At 38.6% G+C, this 23,312-nt stretch overlaps 1 protein-coding gene and 1 long non-coding RNA gene across 9 annotated transcripts in view; one reads left to right on the forward strand and one right to left on the reverse strand.

The window, feature by feature from the left end:
• Positions 1-23,312, reverse strand: part of LOC124872883 (transcription factor 4-like) — a 272,600-nt gene that overhangs the window by 84,792 nt on the left and 164,496 nt on the right. The window contains exon 1 of one of the 8 annotated variants that reach the window (XM_047373303.1): positions 1,232-1,576. The exons of 6 other annotated variants lie outside the window; for them this stretch is intronic. In XM_047373303.1, the coding sequence (XP_047229259.1) occupies positions 1,232-1,300 (69 nt within the window). In that variant the 5' untranslated portion in view covers positions 1,301-1,576. Of the gene's footprint in view, positions 1-1,231; positions 1,577-23,312 lie in introns of those variants that run through there. One more of the 8 variants, XM_047373304.1, reaches the window with a different exon arrangement.
• Positions 1,188-5,353, forward strand: LOC124872884. Its single transcript, XR_007039377.1, has 2 exons — positions 1,188-1,325; positions 5,083-5,353. It is a non-coding gene; the product is annotated as an uncharacterized LOC124872884 (long non-coding RNA).

Below are 23,312 nucleotides of genomic sequence, written 5' to 3' on the forward strand. Positions count from 1 at the left end.
TTTCTAACGATTGTTGCAGACATTGTCCCTGTTCCTGTTTTTGCCCTGAAGTCCAATCGACAAACACTTCGCTGACAGGTGGATCTGTAGGAAATCCCAGCCGTCTCTGTCTCCCATGTGCACCTGTGACTTGAAGGCATCATTCCTGCTTTTGTTTTACGTGGAGGGACAAATCCTGTTAAATTCACCCGTGTTTCCTTCTTGGTGTCCCCCACCACCCTTCCCAGGTCTCTGTAAATGACTTCCTCCTGTTACTGGTGTTTTACAGGTGTGGGTCACTGGGAGACAGACAGGTTCGTGGGAGGTCAGACAGCATGTCACACCAGCAGGATGATTTTCTCAGATGTGTTTCCATGCAGTATCAGAGGATTTTAACGAGATCGAGGACCTGGTGGAAATATTTCACTTAGCAAATAAAAATGTTAAATTTTAATAAAACATGTTTTTTTTTGTTGAAAATGCTGCATCTAAATTTGTACAAAATAATCAGTGAAAAAATATGAGGAACAACACATTTATCTACAATTAAATACTGTGGATCTAATCAATCTGAACTTGATTTGGGCCTATTTAGAGAGTAAATATATATATATATATATATATATATATACACATATGAACTGTTTCAAATGCTATTCTTCTTGTCTGATGTAGCTGTCAAATTTAAAACATATTTTTAGGCTTATTTTAATAAGGTGATTGATTTGCTATTTTGCTCATTTAAGTTTGTTTTTTATATATTTTACATCCAAAGCCACTCTGACCGTCATTGTGGAAACTATAATGACAGCAAATACAATTAATTCACTAATTATGTTAAAAAGCAGAAGGGAACAGAAGTTTAGTTGAGAAATAAAGTCCTCTTTATTTTGTTGCCTTTACGTCCATTAAATAAATTGGAAAAAGACGCATCACGGATTATGGTGGTGGAGTAAAAAAAAAATCACATGCATTATTTTCCGTTTGAATGTATTTTACTATAAATAAAATGTGAAACTACAAAGAGATATTTCAGAATAAGTTCACGGCTGCTTTTTCTTATTTTTCCCACTTATCCCGCTGCTTTTTTCCCCCCAAGAATTAAAGAGCTCGGGGAGAACTCCTCACCTTCACACCTCCTCTATCTCTCCCTCTCTTTGCTCTTTCCCTCCCTCCCTCCCTCCTTCCTTCTCCAACCATTTCAGGACGGGAAAACCAGGCGGGATGACAGGGATGAGGAAGCTTTCCTTACCGCTTTGCCGTTGTAGTAGTACATGAGAGAGCTGCCCGTCATTCCTGGGATGGTGTAGGCACAGTACATGGTTCCGGTCCTCGGCAGACAGACGGTGAGGAATATTCTTATTTCTCCCGGCTGGAGGTTATTTTTTGGTCTCCGCAGCCTTCTCTCCCCCCTCCCCGGCTCGTCTCGTCCTCTCCAACCCTTGTCGTGCCTCCTCTCTTCTTCTTCGCTATTTAGAACTTTTCGGGATTTGTTTTGATCTCAAACTCTCGCCGCTCCGCTCGCGTGCTCCTGCCTGCGCGCGGTCAATTCCTTCAGTTGCATTTTCCCATATGGCCGCGCCGAGGCACGCGGAATATGCAAAGTAGGTAGAGAGAGGGAGGGAGGAGGAGAGAGAGGGTGACGCAGCCCCTCCTCTCACACCAAACCCGCACGTGGAAAAAAGTCCGTGCACGCTCAGGCGCTCGCGGACACTCTTTCAAGTTTCCACATTAAATCTGGAAGCCATCTTTTCCTTCATCATCTGTGCCTCGCGCGGGGCTGCAGGTTGCCGCGTGCCTTTGAAGCGCGCATTCACTTTTCCCGCTGCCTCCAAACACAGGGGCGGAGTTAGTGTCTCTGGGGTCCAGGGCAGGATTCAGGCATGGGGCCCCTCGTTTCTCTTCTGTCAGGAGTTTTAAACCATGAACTCAATTGATGACTTTATTTTACAGCCTTCATCAACCACTATTTTCTCAGGTCCAGATTTTACCAGGAGAAACAGATTTCCAATATCTACTCTGTACTTTTTGTTCTAATTTTATTCCACCTGTTAATATATTGGGCCTCCCATGGGGTTGGATTGATTAGAAATAATAATAATACATTTTATTTATAATGCACTTTACATTTACAAAGCATCTTCATCTGCTCCAGGCGGAGAAAAAATACATTTTAGTCATAGTTAAGACAGCAACATATCGTCCAGTTAGGCCCAAAATTATTCAAACGCCTGGTAGATTTAGGTTGAAATTAATCCTTTAATTTCAGCAACATGTTTTTATGACTGAAAGTGATATTACTGTTTTGGAGCGCGGGCATCAGTCCTGGCTGGAATATGATTATCTGTGGAGGGAACTAAAGATTAGGGTGATAGCATGGAGGCTTTCCAACCTCAACGCTTTGGAGCTTTGATCGCCATAATTTCGATAAAGATTTTTCCTTTAATCTAAAATCTAAATAATTTTGTCCAACACTGATTCTTGTTTCACATTGTTTAATCATTGTTTGCCTGAGATGCCTGTGTCATTTCCTATCAGGAACAGTCATCTTGGTTGAATGAAAATTGTTTATATAAAACGGTACACATGAGAAAGAAATATATATGTATCCACATTATTTCTATAAACCATGATTTGTGATTATGGTATATTAACTTTTACACTTTAAATGTGACAATTACCCAAAGCTGGACCTTCATCTTTCAAAGAATACAAGAATGACCTGAAGCAATAGCCTTTAATTTAATTCCACATTGATTGGACATTTTTAGGCTTTCAATTAGTGAGAGATCATTAGTTGTGTACTTGATCATTTTTAAGTGTCAATTTTCTGCTGTTGGCTTCCTTTTCAGAAGCCAGCATTTATTCAGCGATGCTCGGCTATAGACCATCAAACAAAAAATGAAAGGAGCAAAGTTACAAGCTTTTTAGCGGCTGAGGTTAATTTAAATGGCTCATTGGCCTTGATTCCTCATCTGTTCGTAGCCGACCGAAAATAATCCACTGGTTACAGGAATAATCAAGTTTCACTTCATTTTCAGTGTTCATTAGTGTTAGGAAGGTGTTACCACATTATGTCTTTCCTTTGTGTTTAGTTTTTTTAGTTAATTCTTGGGTTCGGTTCTTTGGATTTCTTGTCATTGTTAACGAACTTGCACTTTCCAGCAACAGTTTAAACTGGTCCTCTTGGAATTTAAAGTTGTTCAGAATTTTCTCCCAAAGACTTTCACAACTTGTTTAAATCTACAATCCTTCTCCTTAGATCTTCATTGAGCTCCTTAGACTTTTCTAAAGTTCTGGGTATGGGTCAGTCCAATGACTACTGATAAACAAATTAGTTTTTTCTCCCGCAAAGAGAAACTATTGTGGAAGCTGGAGTCCACAAAGAATAACAAGACATTATTTTAAACTATATTTCCTGTATATCGCAATTATTTTGTACTCAATAAAAAAAAAAGCAAACTTTTTTCCATTAATTTAAGGAACTATAAAGTTTTTTGGGTTTTTGGACCCACAGTAGAGACTGCCAGGAAGCTCAGCGGACCCGCTGGCAGCAGAAACATGATGTACCTGTTAGTGTTTTTAGATTTTTTATATGTTTAAAATCCCATCAATACATCTGATGTTGGTAAACTAAAGGCTGCGTCCTACAGGGGGCGCCATCAACACCTGACAGTTGCTCATCCTGCTGAAGGAGTTTAATTCTCCTGAAATGCAGAGTTCCTTATAATAAAGACAACTTGCTGTGATTGTTTAGCTTGGCCTTTTATCCGTCTCAGAAGCTTGTTCAAACAGACACTGTGTGAGGAGCTGCTCAGGCGTTTGTTTGCAACATAATCACATTTCATTCAAACTTGTCAGATGGCATCCTAGAAATTAAAGGTAAACTCTGAAATACCAGGATCAGTGTGACTGACATGGAGGTTTCAGACAGAAAGTTCTGGATATGTAGTTTTATGGAGTACATGGTGGAATTTCAGGGTCCTTAAAATAAGGATGTTCCAACCATTTTGGACAAATCTGGACTTTTGTTTTATATAAATTTGGAAAACCTAAAAAGCTTTTTCCTATATTTCCACACGGGGATGTCGGTGTTCTGATTCTGACTGCAGCTTCAGTTCATTCATTCGTTTATCCAGCCAACCAACCATCCATCTGGGATCCCAACGCATTCATACTCCTGAAGGTATAATTAGTCCCTCTACAGAGTTTTGGTTCCACCACGGGGTTTCCACCCAGTAGGATGTGCCTGGAGAACCAAGAGGAGGCATCTTGATCAAATACCTGAACCACCTTAACTGACTACTATCAGTGCTGAGGTGCAGCACCTCAACTATGATCTCCTCACCTTATCTCTAACGTAGAGCCCAGCCAACCTACAAAGGAAGCTTGCATCTGAAATCTTGTTCGTTAGGCCGTCATCCATGTCTCATGACCATAGGTGAGGGCTAGATTGTAGAAGGACCAGTACATCTAGAGCTTTGCTTCAGCTCAGCTTCTCTCACCATCACAGAACTCCACAGCGCCACCATCACCTGTTTTTTGTTTGCTTTGGTGGCTAGGAGCATTTTTACTCCAATCAGTTGTTGTTAGAACCTCTCAGGTCTGACCAGGCAGGCCTTATGTTAAAACATTTATCCTGACCTGAGGCAATGCTGATGACATCATGATGACATCATCACTTATTTCCTGAGAACTAACGAACCTCCGTGAGAGCTGGAGACAACATTGACGTAATGTTTTCACAGCTGGAGCATTCCCAAACAGAACAACTGATCTCCACCTGGAGGACGGGTGGAGTCCACCTTAGAGAAGACACAGCGAGGTGGAGGAGTGGGTGAGAAGGGGCGAGTTTCAGGCAGCCACTAAAACAGTAACCAGACAGTGATTCAGTCTTTCAGATTTCATTTTGTCATCATTCATCCTATTCACACAAATAATAGACTCCCAAACCTCTCTCTCTCCTTCATTCAGCCACTCTCAGCCTATGTCTCTCTCCCTCGCTCCCTCGTCCTCTTTCAGCTTTAATTCGATTAAAAAGCGAGCTGCAGGAAGGGGAGGGAGGGCTGATGCACATCTAATAAGTGGACCATCTGTCTGCAGCGCTGGCAGGCTCCCAGCATTGTACCCGACCCGGCTGCATGGGGAACCAAAGCAGAGGAGAACACAGAGAGAGGAGGGCATATTCCACCAAAACAGGAAAAAAAGAGCACCCTGGGGTCAAAGGGCATCGTCTGACGATGGACTGAAAGTCTGAGGAGGAGAACGAAGACTAGACTAGAGGACCGGAGGAGAGAAAAAGACACAATGAGGAAAAAAGTTTGTCTTGTTCTTCGATGTGAAAACACGAAATAAAAATGTCCCAACAAGTCAACCAGCCTGAAGCTTTAACACGTTTTTCACAGTTAAAGTTTTTCCAACGAATATGTTTTTTGTGAGTTATTTTTACCCAAGGTTTTAAAATGATTTGCACACATTTAGTTTTGCTTGTTACATTGTTTTTTGTATTTCTTGTTTTCCTTGTTTTTTAAAAATACTTTAACTATTTTTGGTTGTCTGCTCCTCCCACAGCATGGAAGAAAAAAACGTAAAATGGTTTTCTGTTTAGATCAGAGTGCCATGATTTTACAACGAGAAACATCAAATTTCTATGATAGTCACAAAAATTGCAAAATAAATTCCCAATAGACAGTAAAAGGATTTTGGAGAAAGGAGTGATGATCTTACAGAGTTTATACCTTACAAGACTGAAATAACATGTTGATACCGTTTATAGCTTTTACTAGAGGTGGGAGAATAAAATTTATTTTCTCCTTTATTGAGATGCAAGAGAAAATAGATGATCAATGATTTTTTAGTGACTTGTTTGTTTTTGTACATAATATAAGTTTTTTGGAAGGATTCACTTTAATTTGTTTTCTCTTTTTGGCATTTCTTCTTGTTTTTCTGACCATTTACAGCCACTGATACAAACTGCTCTTTTACAAATTATTGGAGAAAATTTGAAATTGTCAGCTTCTGATCAGAAGATAAAAGACACAAATGCAAACTTTATAAAGCCAACAGATTTATTTCTTCATTTTGTTAAAATCTGGAACAGATATTCAGTTCTTATGGTCCTGGGAGCTTTTTGCGCCACCTTTCCAGAAGAAAGATGTTTGAGGATATCTGGGTTTCCTTCAGTAATATTACTTGTTTTATTGTTGTAAAAAACATACGCAGAGGTTCTGCCACAGATGAGTAATGGTTGGACAGTAGAGTTCATGTTGTTTCCAGCAGTTCAGCATCTTGGTGTCTGTTCATCACTGTCGGTCCGATGAGCTCGCTGGAGCATCAGCACCTGGAGCTGAGTGCTGATGCTGGCAAGATTAAACTATGAGACACCAGTCAGACTTCCCCCTCTTTTCTTATCCTCTTTCTTTCTCCTTCTAATCCAACTCCCTCCATGCATCTGTCTGATCATTTCTCATCCTCAGCTTCCTCTCTCAGATCCCTGGCTTTAACGTTTTATTTTCCAGGTAAACTTTCATTCTCCTTTGTCTTCCTCATAACTTAATCTCCCTCATGATCCCCTTCCCACCACCCCTTCATCCTGAACTTTCCATTCATTCACCCTCTTTTTAAAACTCCTTTCCCCTCCAGTTTTCTTTCCTTCCTCCCTCCCATCTTTATCTTCTCTGTCACTCTTCCTCGACCGCCCCGTCTTTGCTACTGAGATGACAGTTAATCCCTGGTTGAATTATAATCTCACATTTCATCCTGATTTCACGCCGACAGGATTTTCCTTCAAATCACTACGCCCAGTTGTCATTCTCCCCTTCTCCTCCTGTCTGCTCCCTTTGTGTTTCTCCGAGTCATTCTCCCCCCTCTCCAAACATCTCCGTTAGCCTTTCGTGTTTTCTGACTTATGATGTTCTTTATTCCCCTTCGACTTCTGTCAAGGCAACCGGCTTCACAAAACATCAATAAACGGACTAAAGAAACAGAGTTTTACAATAGAAATTTAATCCGCGTTGAGAAACTGAGACGACTCAATAAAGACAGTAACTTTGTTTTTCAGGCGTTTCCAATATGAAAGCCCAGCAACCAAGGGCTTTTTCTTCATTTGAACATTTCTTCAAACTATAAATGCTCATATTTGCCGGTTCAAACTTCCAGTAATTATTATTACCCAATAAAAGTTGTTCTGAAAGTTCTAAAAAGTCTTTTATTTTGACAAAGCCAGTGCCCATTAGAGTCCTGGTAGTTTCTCTTAGCCAGTATACAAAGCATTAGTTTGGACAGCACACATTGTATTGACCAACATCCAAGACAATGGAGGAGTCTAAGGAACTCAGTGAAAATCTAAGAAGGAGAATTGTAAATTTGCATGAGCTTTTAGAGCCTCAAATCAACAGTTAAATTGTTGAAACATGGGAAAGACCAAGAGCACCAACCAAGATGAATTCTACCAAATCTGATAAGGAAAGTGGTCAAAAATCCAGGCAGAGTGATACCAGAAGCTTGTTAATGATCACAGAAAATGTGTAGTCATAACGCAACTTGCAAAGGTAACAATTAATAATTGTTATGGAGTTGTATATATATATATATATATATATATATATATATATGATCTTGTCTGAATGTTACCTGTTTGGATTAGAGGAAATCCACAATGAACAATTTATGCAGCCAGTTATTCTGGGTTGGTTGGATTGCTGGAGGGTTTCTTGATTGGATTGGATTGGATTGGATTGGATGGATGGATGGATGGAAACAGGCTTTTTGGCTCCTAAAACCAAGTAAAGCTTCTTATTGACATAGTTTGAATTGATTATGGGTTAAAAGTGTTTATCAGGAAACTGATAAAGAGCAGAATAAATATTTACGAGTGGAGATCTAGGTTGAATCCATCTTCAACCCATCGTGGGTTCACCCGACATTAAGCTATGGTTCAAATGATTGGCTGCTTTGTTTGTGTACAGTAATGACCCAAACTGTAAGTAGACAATCCCCTGTGGCTTTTCATGCTGCAACATTAGTGATAATAAAAAGGGATCAGGTGTAGCCAGCACCTGGTTCTGTGGTACGGTTCCCATTACGTAAACGTGACAGCAGAAGCTCCCAATGAATCACCGCTGAGTGCAACTAAGCAGAAAAACAAGAAAGGAACCATTTCTGCTCAGTGTATCTGCTCTGATTGCACACAGTAAGGATATTTTTCATAAATAATAAGATTTAGAATAAAACAGGGACTTTTGCAACCGTTATTGCAACATTTCATTAGGTCTGGATAATGCTTCAAAGGAGTTTTCTAAAGGACTATTTCACAGCATTTTGATATTACATTGGTCTTTCCAGGTAAAATCTGGATGAAATAAATACTCTCACAAAAAACAGTTTCTTTAAAACACGGTGGATGGTTTTGACCAGTTGAATCCATTTGTGAAAATTGTGCAATACGGCACTATTAAAGCATTGAAATTGAACATTTCATTACCTTTTTTACTTGTTCCTGAATGACTGAGAGAGAGAGAGAGATTGGTTGATTCGTGGCTGCAGTAAAGGGGGCGCTGCTCAGTTCTGTTGTGGTGAAGAAGAAGCTGAGCTGAAAGGAATATTCTAGATTTACTGGTCGAAATAAGAGCCTGCCTATCTATCTATCTATCTATCTATCTATCTATCTATCTATCTATCTATCTATCTATCTATCTATCTATCTATCCATCCATCCATCCATCCATCCAACCAACCATCCATCCAACCATCCATCCATCCATCCATCCAACCATCCATCCATCCATCCAACCATCCATCCATCCATCCAACCATCCATCCATCCATCCAACCATCCATCCATCCATCCATCCATCCATCCATCCAACCATCCATCCATCCATCCATCCAACCATCCATCCAACCATCCATCCATCCAACCATCCATCCATCCATCCATCCAACCATCCATCCATCCATCCATCCATCCATCCATCCAACCATCCATCCATCCATCCATCCATCCATCCATCCATCCATCCAACCATCCATCCATCCATCCATCCAACCATCCATCCAACCATCCATCCATCCAACCATCCATCCATCCATCCATCCAACCATCCATCCATCCATCCATCCATCCAACCATCCATCCATCCATCCATCCATCCATCCATCCAACCATCCATCCATCCATCCATCCATCCATCCATGGAGAAGTGGATAAATAGACCATCTTCCCAGCAGCGATTTTGACATTGCTGAACAGGAACCCAGGAACCACCCCAATGGCATTTTTTTTTTTTTGCATGTCCAGTCAATGTCTAATAATGGTATAGTTGGTATTTCAGTCGGTGCTTATCATTTGGTGCTAAATTAAAGGGTTATTTCAGAGTTTTTAAGGACTCTGGACTGTATTTGACCTTCTCTGATACAAAATGATCTCTGTAGTTTGATTAGACCTCAGTTCGCTAATTCCACATTACGCAGAGATTCTTTGAAACACCATTTGAGATTTATGATTCCTTTATTCTACTTGTGGAAACACTAAGGGATGGATTTGACCTAATAGACTATTTTGTTCTTTTTAGCCGTGAATGTAAATATTCAGGCTACACTTCACCCACCAGTTTCTATGAGAGTAGAAGGTTCCTGTTTTATGAAATGATTCAATTCAATTCAATTCAAAAATACTTTATTAATCCCAAAGGGAAATTAAATGTTGTTATAGCTCATATTATGAAAGTTTAAAAAGATATGATATGATAGTTTATAAAGATGCTGCTCAGTGATCTCAATGATGCTCTGAAATGCTACTTTCTTTGGAGGAAGTGCTTCAAATCTCACTCCCAGACTGCTGTGTGCACTCTGTGATGAGACAGTCTAAATAAAAAAAATGGTGGTTGGATGGATGGATGGATAATTTTTTAGTGTTTTCAGGCTTCTGTGATCTGAAAGCACATTTTTAGTTTTGAGTACAATTCTTTGGGTCAGTAAAACATTTGTACAGATATTTTATCATACTGAAACTTGAAAATCAAGAGATTAAAAACTTACTTTAAAATAAAATAAAATTTGGAAGTTGTCTGGTGATTCTTGACTGTCTGTGAGTAAATTTGTGACAAAAAGAAGATGAAGATTCTGTAAAACATAGAACTTTTCAGAGTAGCAAACTGTAGGGAATCTGGTAATAACCAAGTTTTCTACTAATACAAGACATTAATAACCAGGACTCCATCAGTCCTGACTTGAGAACTTTTTACAGTTAATAAACAGTTTAAAGACATCAAGTTGAGTATTTACTTTCAAGAAAACATTTTCTAACAAAGTCTTAATTTTCTCTTTTGCAATCAAGATTAAAAACCTGACATGGCCTCGATTCTGACGGAGGAAATCAGACGCTAATTTTCCAAACTGACAGTTACAGAGATGTGGTGACAGAGATCTTTGCAAGTGTTTAGAGAGGTTTTGTTAGAGTGTTTTTTCATGTGAGTGTCAGGAGAAGGTGTGTCTGTGTGTTTTTGTGTGTCTGGCATTCATCAGAACTGTAGCTTGCCAAAAAAAAAAAAAAAAGCAGTAAGCACAGTGCAGGCAAAGAGGAGTAGAGCGCTGCTGCACGCTAATTATGTATGCGTGATTTAATCTGCAACTCAAAAATATGCAAATATATTCATATGTTAGTTTCTTAATTAAAAATGCAAAGCAGCCCTTATGGTGATTTTTCTGTGATTTTCTGTTCAACCTAACAAACGGAACATTTCAAGAAGGGAAACAAATTGGAGGGAAACTCTTCGGCGGGGGGTTAGCGAAAAGTTAAAAAGTGCAAAAAAATTTCCAGTGTGAGAAGAAGAGGAGGTGTTACTGTTTGGTATGAAAGCAAACATTGTCTTTGTCTGACGCCACCCTAATGTTACATATCTAGAGCTAACCCCTTGTAGATTTTGTTAATATCATAGTTTGAAAACGTTTTTGCGATCACAAAGAATGAGTCTTCACTGCTGAATGGGACGGGGTTTTAGGTGTGCAGGAACGTAAATATTATATTTTTTTATTGGTTCGTTCTCATTTACACCTTCAAAGCGATCTTTCTGTAATAATAACCAACAACAACAATAAAAACATCTGTACATATTTACCAATTTCTGTAAACAAAAGGTATTCACAGCTAGCCTTATAGTTTGTGCAGTCAGTAAAGAGTTCGCTGCTGTGGTTTGATCTGATTACCTATTTATGGATATGAAGCGGACCTGCTTTTTGTAATGTTTGTTGTGAAACAAGGAAACGGACAATGAATTGATTTGGCCAGAGTCAGAAGTAGTGGGGGACGATGTCTGACTCTGCTTTAACTATTTTGACTGGTGTTTCTTTCTGTTTCACTCCATATTTGCATTTTAGAAACAGTTTTCACAAGTTAGCTAGCTAGCTAAAAAGTTAAATATTATTACTACTATTATCATCCTCATTGCTATTAGTGCTATTGTAGTGAACAATCACGTGTGCAAAGAGGATCATCTGACCTTCTCTCCATCCAGGACTTGTTCAGGTCTAGGGTCAGAAAAAAGGCAGCTAACATCTCTGCAGACCCAACACAATCTCACCAGTTAGCTAGCTAGCTTTCACTAGTTAGCCAGCTAGCTGAAAGGCAGTTCGGCAAGCTAATTACTATTAATCTCAACAGTTAACTAGGTAGCTTTCACTAGTTAGCCAGTCAGCTAAAAGGCAGTCCAGGCTTACTTTTATCAATCTCAACAAAATAACAAAATAGAAGAAAACCATTTGGAAGGTATATCAGAAAATAGCATGAACTGCTATGATGTTTTTTTTTTTTACATTGCTACAAATAAATTGGTGGAAATAATTCTTCTGACCAAATATGCTAAATAATTTCTGCTTTTGCATTACGTTTTAAATTGCCATCAGAGTAAACTAGAGGCTAAGCTCAATTTTGGTTTAGAGGTTTAATAAAAACAGTGTTCTCATAAAGCATTGTGTCATTTAGGTTGAATAACTAACCTGTTTTATATCAAAGTTATGGCAAGAGAGATGTACTGCAGATAAGATACTGATTCATCAAAACTTAACATTGACCTAAGTAAAAATATCTGAAATATCCATTTACTTAGTGTTCTTACTTATAGAATTTCCTAGAAATAGGTCAAAATCCATTTTTATTCTATACACAACATCATTAAAGCACCAAACAATGCACATAACCCAAAGGGCCAGTTATGAATCTACAGTCTAAGTCATTATCTTTCCAGTTTCAGCTCCAGTCTGTGGCTTTAACTCTGTTCAAGTTATTCATTATTAAATCATAACTTTGGCCATTAAACATCAGTTTCCTCTTAGAAAGTGTAACTTGGCTGCAGAGGATACAATAAAGTTTTAACAGGAGGAAAAATCAGTCTGCAAAACCCGGGCTTTTAATCTGGCATCACCCTCAAGTTAAACATATCAGCTATAATATTTGTGAAAGTATGTTATCATGTTCCTGCTGAACTAAAGATATTTTTTTAGCTTAATCCATCCTCTCACCTTATTAAGGCCCAATCCTGGTTCTTTTCACCGACCAAAGTATTTTGACTTACACCTACATCTGTGGAAAGGGTTGTCGTCATTTAGACCTTTGGCTACAACCCTGAAGAACAAAAAGGAAAACCTTGCCAAACTGACATGTACATCCATCCATCCATCTCCTCTGACCCAGGATCGGGTCACAGGAGCAACAGCTCCAGGTAGGAAAGCCGTACATCTCTCACCTCAGCAACACTCAAACTTGTTATGAGGGATTTCATAGAGTTCATAGACCATTCATGTGGATGATGGAGCTCCTCACCCTATCTCTGAGGCTGAGCCCAGTCTCCCTACAAAAGAAGCTGATTTCAGCCACTTGTATCCAGGATCATGTTCTTTCAGTCATAGTCCTTATCTCATGAGAAAGGGTGAGAGTTGGAATGTAGACAGATCGGTACATTGAGAGCTTTGTTCTTTGCCTCAGTTTTCTCTGCACCATAAGAGACCAGAGCATTTCCCACATTACTGCAGACAAAGCTCGAATCTGTCGATCCATCTTCAATATTACCATCACTCATGAACAAGAAACCAAGATACTTCAATTACTTCTTTCCAGGTAGAGACTGATAATAACCTGAGCTACTCATCTTAATGCCAATGCATTCTAAGCAAGAAAAGAGACATCTGTTCTTTATCATTGGGATGCACAACAAAATGACAATCTGTTTTTACAGTCCTGGTTTAGGAGTTCTAACAGGATCCTCATGACACACATTTTTGACAGAACTTTTTTCTTGTGTTATGTCTGACAAATATTAGTCAGAAATTGTAAGTGGGCATGGTTACTACACTGACAATTGCTGCTGCAGGAGGGACTTAAGAGGACTTCCTAGGGGTTCTGAACTTGACCTGGCCAGAAGGAAATTTGTTCCTGTTCTTGCCACCTCTAGTAAAAGAACAAATTTCTCTATTCTTGCAGAGCATTGCAGGCTTTTAGTCAGTTTGCACTCAGTTGTGAACTGATTCAGTGCACCCTGTAGGTTATGGCTTAAAGACGTCAACAGAACAACATCATCTGCAAAAGGCAAAGATGAGACCTTGAGGTTTTCTACCGGACACCCTCCTCCGGACCATACCACACCATACCAATTGTTCACAAATTGCTGTACATATGCAAAAGACAAAACAATTAAAGAAAAGAAAATTAAACAAGTTAAAAATAGAGTCAAACATCTTAAAATGTGCCAATGTCTTCAGCAAATAAATATGTTTTAAGAAGATTCTTAAACTCAGAAAGAGACGAGGCCTGTCTGACCACACAAGGGCAGAACTTTTCACAGCTTTGGTGAAGCACGGTCACCTCTAAGTTTATGCTTAGTTTTAGGCACAATAAGGTGTTGCTGGTCAGCGAACCGAAGGGAGTAGGCGGGTATACAGGTCCTTCTCAAAATATTAGCATATTGTGATAAAGTTCATTATTTTCCATAATGTAATGATGAAAATTTAACATTCATATATTTTAGATTCATTGCACACTAACTGAAATATTTCAGGTCTTTTATTGTCTTAATACGGATGATTTTCGCATACAGCTCATGAAAACCCAAAATTCCTATCTCACAAAATTAGCATATCATTAAAAGGGTCTCTAAACGAGTTATGAACCTAATCATCTGAATCAACGAGTTAACTCTAAACACCTGCAAAAGATTCCTGAGGCCTTTAAAACTCCCAGCCTGGTTCATCACTCAAAACCCCAATCATGGGTAAGACTGCCGACCTGACTGCTGTCCAGAAGGCCACTATTGACACCCTCAAGCAAGAGGGTAAGACACAGAAAGACATTTCTGAATGAATAGGCTGTTCCCAGAGTGCTGTATCAAGGCACCTCAGTGGGAAGTCTGTGGGAAGGAAAAAGTGTGGCAGAAAACGCTGCACAACGAGAAGAGGTGACCGGACCCTGAGGAAGATTGTGGAGAAGGGCCGATTCCAGACCTTGGGGGACCTGCGGAAGCAGTGGACTGAGTCTGGAGTAGAAACATCCAGAGCCACCGTGCACAGGCGTGTGCAGGAAATGGGCTACAGGTGCCGCATTCCCCAGGTCAAGCCACTTTTGAACCAGAAACAGCGGCAGAAGCGCCTGACCTGGGCTACAGAGAAGCAGCACTGGACTGTTGCTCAGTGGTCCAAAGTACTTTTTTCGGATGAAAGCAAATTCTGCATGTCATTCGGAAATCAAGGTGCCAGAGTCTGGAGGAAGACTGGGGAGAAGGAAATGCCAAAATGCCAGAAGTCCAGTATCAAGTACCCACAGTCAGTGATGGTCTGGGGTGCCGTGTCAGCTGCTGGTGTTGGTCCACTGTGTTTTATCAAGGGCAGGGTCAATGCAGCTAGCTATCAGGAGATTTTGGAGCACTTCATGCTTCCATCTGCTGAAAAGCTTTATGGAGATGAAGATTTCATTTTTCAGCACGACCTGGCACCTGCTCACAGTGCCAAAACCACTGGTAAATAGTTTACTGACCATGGTATCACTGTGCTCAATTGGCCTGCCAACTCTCCTGACCTGAACCCCATAGAGAATCTGTGGGATATTGTGAAGAGAACGTTGAGAGACTCAAGACCCAACACTCTGGATGAGCTAAAGGCCGCTATCGAAGCATCCTGGGCCTCCATAAGACCTCAGCAGTGCCACAGGCTGATTGCCTCCATGCCACGCCGCATTGAAGCAGTCATTTCTGCCAAAGGATTCCCGACCAAGTATTGAGTGCATAACTGTACATAATTATTTGAAGGTTGACGTTTTTTGTATTAAAAACACTTTTCTTTTATTGGTCGGATGAAATATGCTAATTTTGTGAGATAGGAATTTTGGGTTTTCATGAGCTGTATGCCAAAATCATCCATATTAAGACAATAAAAGACCTGAAATATTTCAGTTAGTGTGCAATGAATCTAAAATATATGAATGTTAGATTTTCATCATGACATTATGGAAAATAATTAACTTTATCACAATATGCTAATATTTTGAGAAGGACCTGTATATGGCTGAAGCAGCTCAGACAGAAAGAACTTTTAAAAGCATGTGAAGAAAAAATGTGGGTAATGTGCTCAGACCTTCTTGTGCCTCTTAAAAGATGCACTGCAGCATTTTGCTGAACTTGCAGGCACCTAATATTGCTAATCCCAAAATAAGTCACACTGCTCCTCCAATAGCTGAGGTTCAATTTAAGCCTCAGAAGAGTGACCCCTCAATGGTAAGAATACACCCTCTGGTCCCCCTGTTTTTAATTGGGATTGGGAGCACCACGGTCTACCACGGCACAAGTCTTGTTCCAGCCCAACATGGGACACACTACCTCAGCAACATCTGGAATGGGGACTCACGTTCTCCAAAGTCCTCAGACTCTGCGTAGGATATGAGGACCAAACTGTGGACACCTGACAATATCCTCAGCCCAGGTCGAGGCACAGCACCTTTTTGTGGTCAAAACCTCCCATGACAAAGAAAGCTTGAGAAGTGATGATTATTTTACCGTCAGCAACACAAGATTAGAAATGCTAACGTATTTTTTATTCCTATGAAGAAACTTAAAAAGAATAAAAACTAGACAGACAACTGAGAACTTTTCAACAAAACATTAACAGCTTAAAGCAGTTTTTGTCACATCAAGTCCTGCATGGAAAGTGTGTGCCTCAGTAAATGTGTGTTTGACAACATGTGATTTCCATCACAGCGTTGGAGGGAATCAGAGTGCCACTCAAAGCTGCTTGTTCACTGCAGCCAAATATTTTGGCTCAGGAATGTATCCGGGAGCGTTCACATCTGCAGCAGGAACTGAAAGTGTGTGTAACAGAGGTCCTTGTAAAATCCAAATGTCCTCACAAGGACAAGAAGGCAGCAAGAATGCTGAGGTTGAGGTCACTTCATTGAGAAAGAGCGTTTAAAGCACTGAGTCACTTGTGAAGGAAGAACTGTAATCATTTTGTTAATTTTGCAGTGAAGGTCCAGTGTCTGAGAAGAAAACTTGGTGAACACAAAGGATGTGTCCAAACTAGCTCAGGGAAAGTAGTGGATAGGGTCAGTGATGGTTTGGAGGAACCAGTTTATTCATACTTAATCTCAACCACACTGTCTAAAAAGAGGGGAAGGACTGAGCAACCAGTACATCTTTATTAGCAAGAAGACACATTACAGGAATCCTGAGCAGAAAACATTGCTGTAGTGACTAATAATAATAATAATAATACAAAACAGAAAGACGTGTTCTGACAAATATTCAATTAAATAAATAAATAATTTGGTTAGTTCTGTTGATCCATACAAGGTAACGGTGCTTCCAACTTACAGCCAAAGAAATAATTAAAACTAATTCAATAAGAAGAGCAACATGTCGGTAAAACATTATTATTTTTATTTTGTGAGTATTATTTTATTAGGAAGAAGAATCGTCATAAAATGTGTCTACAAATAGAAAAAAAAATTAAATTCAGGAGAAGTAAAGTTTCAGCATTCAGTCTTTATAAAGATTCTGCCATAATAAACAACAAATTACCTAACCAACTAGTTCAATCTGGTACCAGCAAACACATTATCAGCAAGGCGACTAAATCTCCTCTCTTGATGTGTTAACTCAGGCTTTTACATACCTTGGTTAACAAAAACCAGATAACCCCGACAGAAAATAAATACAGCCTGAACAAACCAGCTTAATCTACTCAAAGCACTAGTTATATTACCAAAAACAGCTTAAACTCAAATTTTCATTAGAAGGTTTTTCTGTAGCCTACACCTGACCCAACCACGTTTCACTATATGGTTTTCAGACAAAATGCAAACAATTTAACTTCACAGGCTCTCAAAAAATAAATGCAGACTAGTTCAGGCGCATTTGGACTAATACAACAATTTAACTTCAAGAACAAAGCATAACATTAGCTAGGCTATGCTAACTGCAGTTTCAAATCACTTTAGCTAACATGATACAAAGGCTAGCATAGCATTAATTAGCAAGACCACTGAACTCACACCTTTAGACTAATTAAAATAATGTAACTGTAGGGATATGATCATATCATAATATAATTTTGCGCAAAGATAACTGCCGCTTTTAATAGTTTCAGCTAACATAGCACAAAAATGAACATACAAATGATTAAAGCCAAGAGGACATAGGAAGAACAAAATGTTAAGACAGCAATGCCATCACTGGATTAGCCTTACACAATTATTCAAACACAGAGATGAAATCTAGCATAATTTGGGTATAGGCTCCCTGCAGTTTGATACATTTTCGGCAAACATTGCATCAGAGTTAGCATCACATTAGGATAAATAAGATGCAGTAAAGCCAAACAGTGATAACAAAAAACATCATTCTTTGCTAAGCTATTGTGGGTGATAGCAAACATGGACCAAAGGTTTGTCTAGCATTAGCAAAGCTAGGTTTTTACAGGACCACAGGCCTCAAATCAGAATTAGGGCTAAAAAATACTACTGTGAAATAATGTAGCAAATTTTGTTGAAACTATATGAAATTAAGAATTTACATCAACTGGAATATCTGTAATTAAGGTGAAATTACAATGAAGTTCATTTTCAGAATATGACTAAAACACTGTAAGGTGAATTTCTGTTTAACTTTGTGTCAAAAATAACTTAAGAAAGAGCGTCTGCACGAAGGGCAAACAAGCACTGGTACACAAATTATACACTCCAAGACACACAAACGAATGCCTTGTAATTCAATTAGATAGTTCCCCATCTGACACAAAATGGCGGCCGTGGCCTAGCAGTGTGGGACAATTTGGGGCTGAAGCCAAGAAAACTGCGAGACTAACATGAGCAAACAACACACCAATCAATTTAAGCATTTCAGACATTTCTTCATTACTTTTGCCGCTTCTTTAAGGTGTTAGCATTTGAAAGCAACTCTGAAAAGGAAATGATCAACACGAATTTACATATTGTAAATACATTTCAGGAGCTTTTTCATGAGAAATGACTCACTGAAGCGCCCAGAAGACATAGCTGAAAACACAGCTGTCCGGCCTGTGTGTGTGTGTGTGTGTGTGTTGGTTAAGCATGAGGTCATCCCTGGCTGAACCCTCTTCGGGGTTCTTCTGTATAAACATTAACACAGCCGCAGCTTTCACACCAAATCCAAGTTTGTTACCATCTAAAATCAGAAATCCACTTCATGCAAACCGTTTAACACACTGGTTTTAAAGGCCAAACAGGCTCATGACATCAGTAGAAAGGATCATCTGCAACAACCAGTGAACTTAATTCATATAGACATTCAAATTGGTCAAGAATGCACGTTTACTGATGCAACAAATTTGCAGCAATGTTAAAAAGATTGTCTCCTGGGAATACTTTTTGTCCCTATAGATGTCATGGCTGCAGGCAGATACTCTCTGCTCTCCTCCTTCCTCTCTGGTGCCTCTTTTCTCATTTCATCCTTTGCCAAGGCCAGCTACAACACTGCTAATTTGAGCTGCATGCTAACACACAAACAGGCGTCATTTTCAGCACCACTTCACACTCGAGGACTTGAGGTCATTCTGTGCTATTCTATTTTATAGCAACGAATAAAACTGTAAGTAGACTGAGGAGTTACAGTTATGTAATTATTATTTTTATTCATATCTACAGATTAGAATTTGGATTTAGATTTGGCCAAAAATTATTATTCTTAAAACCCTCAAAATTGAACAGCATATTTATATTTTTGTTTTGAAATATTTCAGTCAGAATTAATAATTTTATTTTTATTCATTCTCCTTTCAAGTCAAAATTATTAATTTTAATGTTTTTAATCGTAAGATTTCGTGGCTTTTAGATTTTTTCAAATGTAATCAATTCATCATTTGTAATATTATAGTCACTATTATGAATTTTCTATTTTCTAATGTTTTAATTTGTCAAAATTACCAATTTATTGATTTTTAATTATAAGATTTTAATCAAAAATTTGAATTATGTTTTTACTCATAATAAATAATTTAAAAAAATCTGGAATTGTAAATTTTTGTATTTTAATCAGAACCATTAATTTTGCAGTCTTTAACTTCATCTAAAATCTGGTTTATTATATTCTTATTTTGAGAATTTATTTAAAATTCATTGTATACATTGTTAACTTTTAGATTGTAGTCAAAATGATTAATTTTAGAATCTCAATTTAAAACTTAATATTAAAATATTTATTATATTTTATTGTTTATTTTTTTTCTATGAGTAATTTTTCTGTCAAACTACATTTCAATATTTATTGCAATTTATGCCTTTAATTGAAATGTGAAATGAGTAAAAATCTGAATTTGTTATCCGGATATTTTCAACTCTGTATTCCCACCAATGACTGTAGTTTCAGATTATTTTAAAGGGTTTCATTAAACCACAACATGTTATAATACTGGAAACTATTCAGTAAAATATAAACAAACAAGTGTGGCCTGTTAGGTTCAGTGTAATTTTAAAATAACAGGAGGGCAAGATAATTTAGACAAAAATAGGTTGAACTAAATACCTTTTCCTGTTTCAGTACAATCCCCAGTTTGCAGTGGAAGAACTGACCTCCGATCCATCCAGCTCCTTTGGGATCAGCAGGAACACAAAGTGTGAATCGGGTGGCGCAGCATCAGTACTGGACTTCACTGTGGGTCAAGAGGCTGAATGGAAGGAAAATCCCAGCATCCAACTCCCAAACTATTACGTCCAGACTGCAGCTCTGCTCATATTCAAGCAGTTTTGGAATTCAAAAGGAAAATGAAGACAGTGTCCAAGCAATTGATTTGGAGGGCCTGGACCTTTCCTGTTGTCCCAGGGGTTGACTGAAGGGGGCAGTATGGTTTATTAAACCACAACTCTTGCCTCCTCCAGCCACAGCCATGCCCCCCCCCCCCCCCCCCCCCCCAACAGTCCTGATCCCTCCTCCATCCATGGTCCACCGGGGACCGCCGGCTCTCCTACTGTGCCTTCTGCAAGACCTGGCTTAATTTAATTAACGCTGTCAACTTTAAACAAAACCACATCTGAGGCGAGGAGGGAGGGAGAGCCGCAGAGAGCAGGAAATAGCCACAGAGAGATGGACGGGAGGAGATCGCTTAGAAGGACTCTGGACTTGACCACATAGATGTTTGCTTTCCAAAAGTCCAGAGAAGAAAATAAAACTACTAGGACCTTTCTGTGAAAGGTCAAAGACCTTAGTGTCTGATGTTGATGACAAGCTGCAGATAACACTCCTTACCCTCCATCTGCTAAAAATAAACCACACAGTGATTTATTTTGGTACAAGGAAAAAACTAAATCTTATATAATTGAGTTTTGACTCAAAAAAACTATTAATGCAATTTATTTCTGCTTATTTTTTATTTTGTCAAATAAAAAAAACTAAGTTAGTTTAACAAATGGTAAATATACTTTTTTGTTTAGTTTAAAATTTGGATTAGATTAAAATAGTTATAAAACATGCCTTTATGTATTTTTTAAAATTAGGATTTTCGCATAAAGGCTAAAAAGCAAATCCTTTACATATAAACCTCCAAACTCAAGCTGGTCCTATTTTATTACATATGCGTATGAGATTTTATGAAAAAGCAACAAATGAATTAAAAATGATCATTACACAATTAGAGGCCACCTGATGCAATTAATCAGTTTATTTCTTTTGTCTTTAATAGCTTTATTTTTATTGTTTCATAATGGTTATTTTCAGTCATAACACTGACATATATCTGTATTTCCTCAATCATTCAGTCGACATTAGCAAAGCTCTGAGGATGAGCTGCAGACTATCAGCGCGGACAACAAATTAACCAAAACAATGATATCTAAAGGAAAAAAAAAACAACAGTAAGGCAGCTCTCTGCAACCTGCTAATGTTAGCAACTGATGCCTAATTTTCTTTTGATTACAAAGACGTCCCACGCTCTCCTCTCAAGTGACGTTTAATTGTTTCGCAAAGTAAATCATCAGCTCAGCAAACTAAATTTGAGAAACAACAATAACAAACTTGCAGCAAAGGGAGACAGAAAAAAAGAGACAGAAATGAATTAATTAAAAGAAAGAGAGCCATTTTGTCTGCGGTTGATGTGAAACAGAGATGAGAGAAAACAGACAAGAGTTTTCCCCTTAAATGGAGCATATGGGAGGGCAACACAACAATGAGGAAAACAACTTAAATAACACTCGTGTGTAATCATGCAAATGGAAAAGATGTGCAGAAAACAAATGTCTCTTCCTATTCTCTTAATGTGACTAACTAACAGAGGGGGAGGGTTTTATCACAGTGGAAATGTTACCTAACCAATAAAACAATAAAAACAGGAGGCCATAAAGTTCTGCAGCGTACAGAGAATGTCAAATATCACTGAGAAGCCTAAAAGGACCTCCAAAACCGAGCATTTTGGACAGAACGGTTTATTATACTCCAGTTCAAACAAAATCTAATTTAAAGACATTGAATCTTCAGTGAATATCTTCAGGCCAAATATAAAGGCACAGCGCACCAAATGTATAAGATTTATGTCCAAACTACCCCCAGTAAAAACGTTATTAGATAAAGCATAGGAAGACACCAACAACAACAATTATTGCAATTTTGCTCAAGTTTAAGGCTGGTTTAAATCTTATTTATCTGACAGATTCCAGTTTGTTCATGTAAATGATAAATCATCTTTAAACTCCAGGGTTAATTGTGGAGTACCACAGGGTTCAGTACTTGGGCCAATTCTCTTTACTATATATATGTTTCCAATAGGTCAAATTATCAGGCAGCATAGGATGAATTTTCACTGTTACACTGATGATACTCAGCTTTACTTATCCATAAATCCTGATGAGCCCAACCAGTTAGATAGACTACAAGCATGTCTTGAAGATATAAAAACTTGGATGACCTTAAATTTTCTGCTTCTAGATTCAGACAAGACAGAAGTTGTCGTCTTTGGACCGGAGTCTTTAAAAAAGAAACTGCTTAGTCAATCACTTAACCTGGATGGTATTAAATTGACCTCCGGTCATAAAGTAAAAAACCTTGGTGTTACTTTTGACCAGGACATGTCATTTAAATCCCATATTAAACAGGTTTCTAGGATTTCCTTCTTTCACCTCCGGAACATTGCCAAAATTAGAAATATCCTGTCCAGGAGTGACGCTGAAAAACTAGTCCATGCATTTGTTACTTCAAGGCTGGACTATTGTAATTCTTTACTATCAGCATGTCCACAAAATGCAGTTAAAAGCCTTCAGCTGATTCAAAATGCTGCAGCAAGAGTTCTGATGAAAATTAAAAAGAGAGATCATATTTCTTCTATTTTAGCTTCCCTTCATTGGCTCCCTGTTAAATCCAGAATAGAATTTAAAATTCTCCTCCTCACATATAAAGCCCTTAATGATCTAGCTCCATCATACATCAGAGATCTGATTGGTCCATATGTTCCTAACAGAGCACTTTGTTCTCAGACTGCAGGTTTACTGATGGTTCCTAGAGTCTCTAGAAGTAGAATGGGAGGCAGATCCTTTAGTTATCAGGCTCCTCTCCTGTGGAACCAGCTCCCAGTTTTAGTCCGTGAGGCAGACACCCTGTCTACTTTTAAGGCTAGGCTTAAAACTTTCCTTTTTGATAAATCTTATAGTTAGAGTGGCTTAGTTTATCCTGAACTATCTCTGTAGTTATGCTGCTATAGGCTTAGGCTGCTGGAGGACATAATGACCACTTTCACCCTCTTCGCTACATTCTTACACTACTCTCCAATTTTGCATTATTTGCTGTTATTTCAGCTTTTAACTTTATGTTCTCTCTTTTCTCTTCCTAGAAGCTACACCT

Source organism: Girardinichthys multiradiatus, chromosome 8 (assembly GCF_021462225.1).
Source record: "Girardinichthys multiradiatus isolate DD_20200921_A chromosome 8, DD_fGirMul_XY1, whole genome shotgun sequence".
NCBI lineage: Eukaryota > Metazoa > Chordata > Actinopteri > Cyprinodontiformes > Goodeidae > Girardinichthys > Girardinichthys multiradiatus.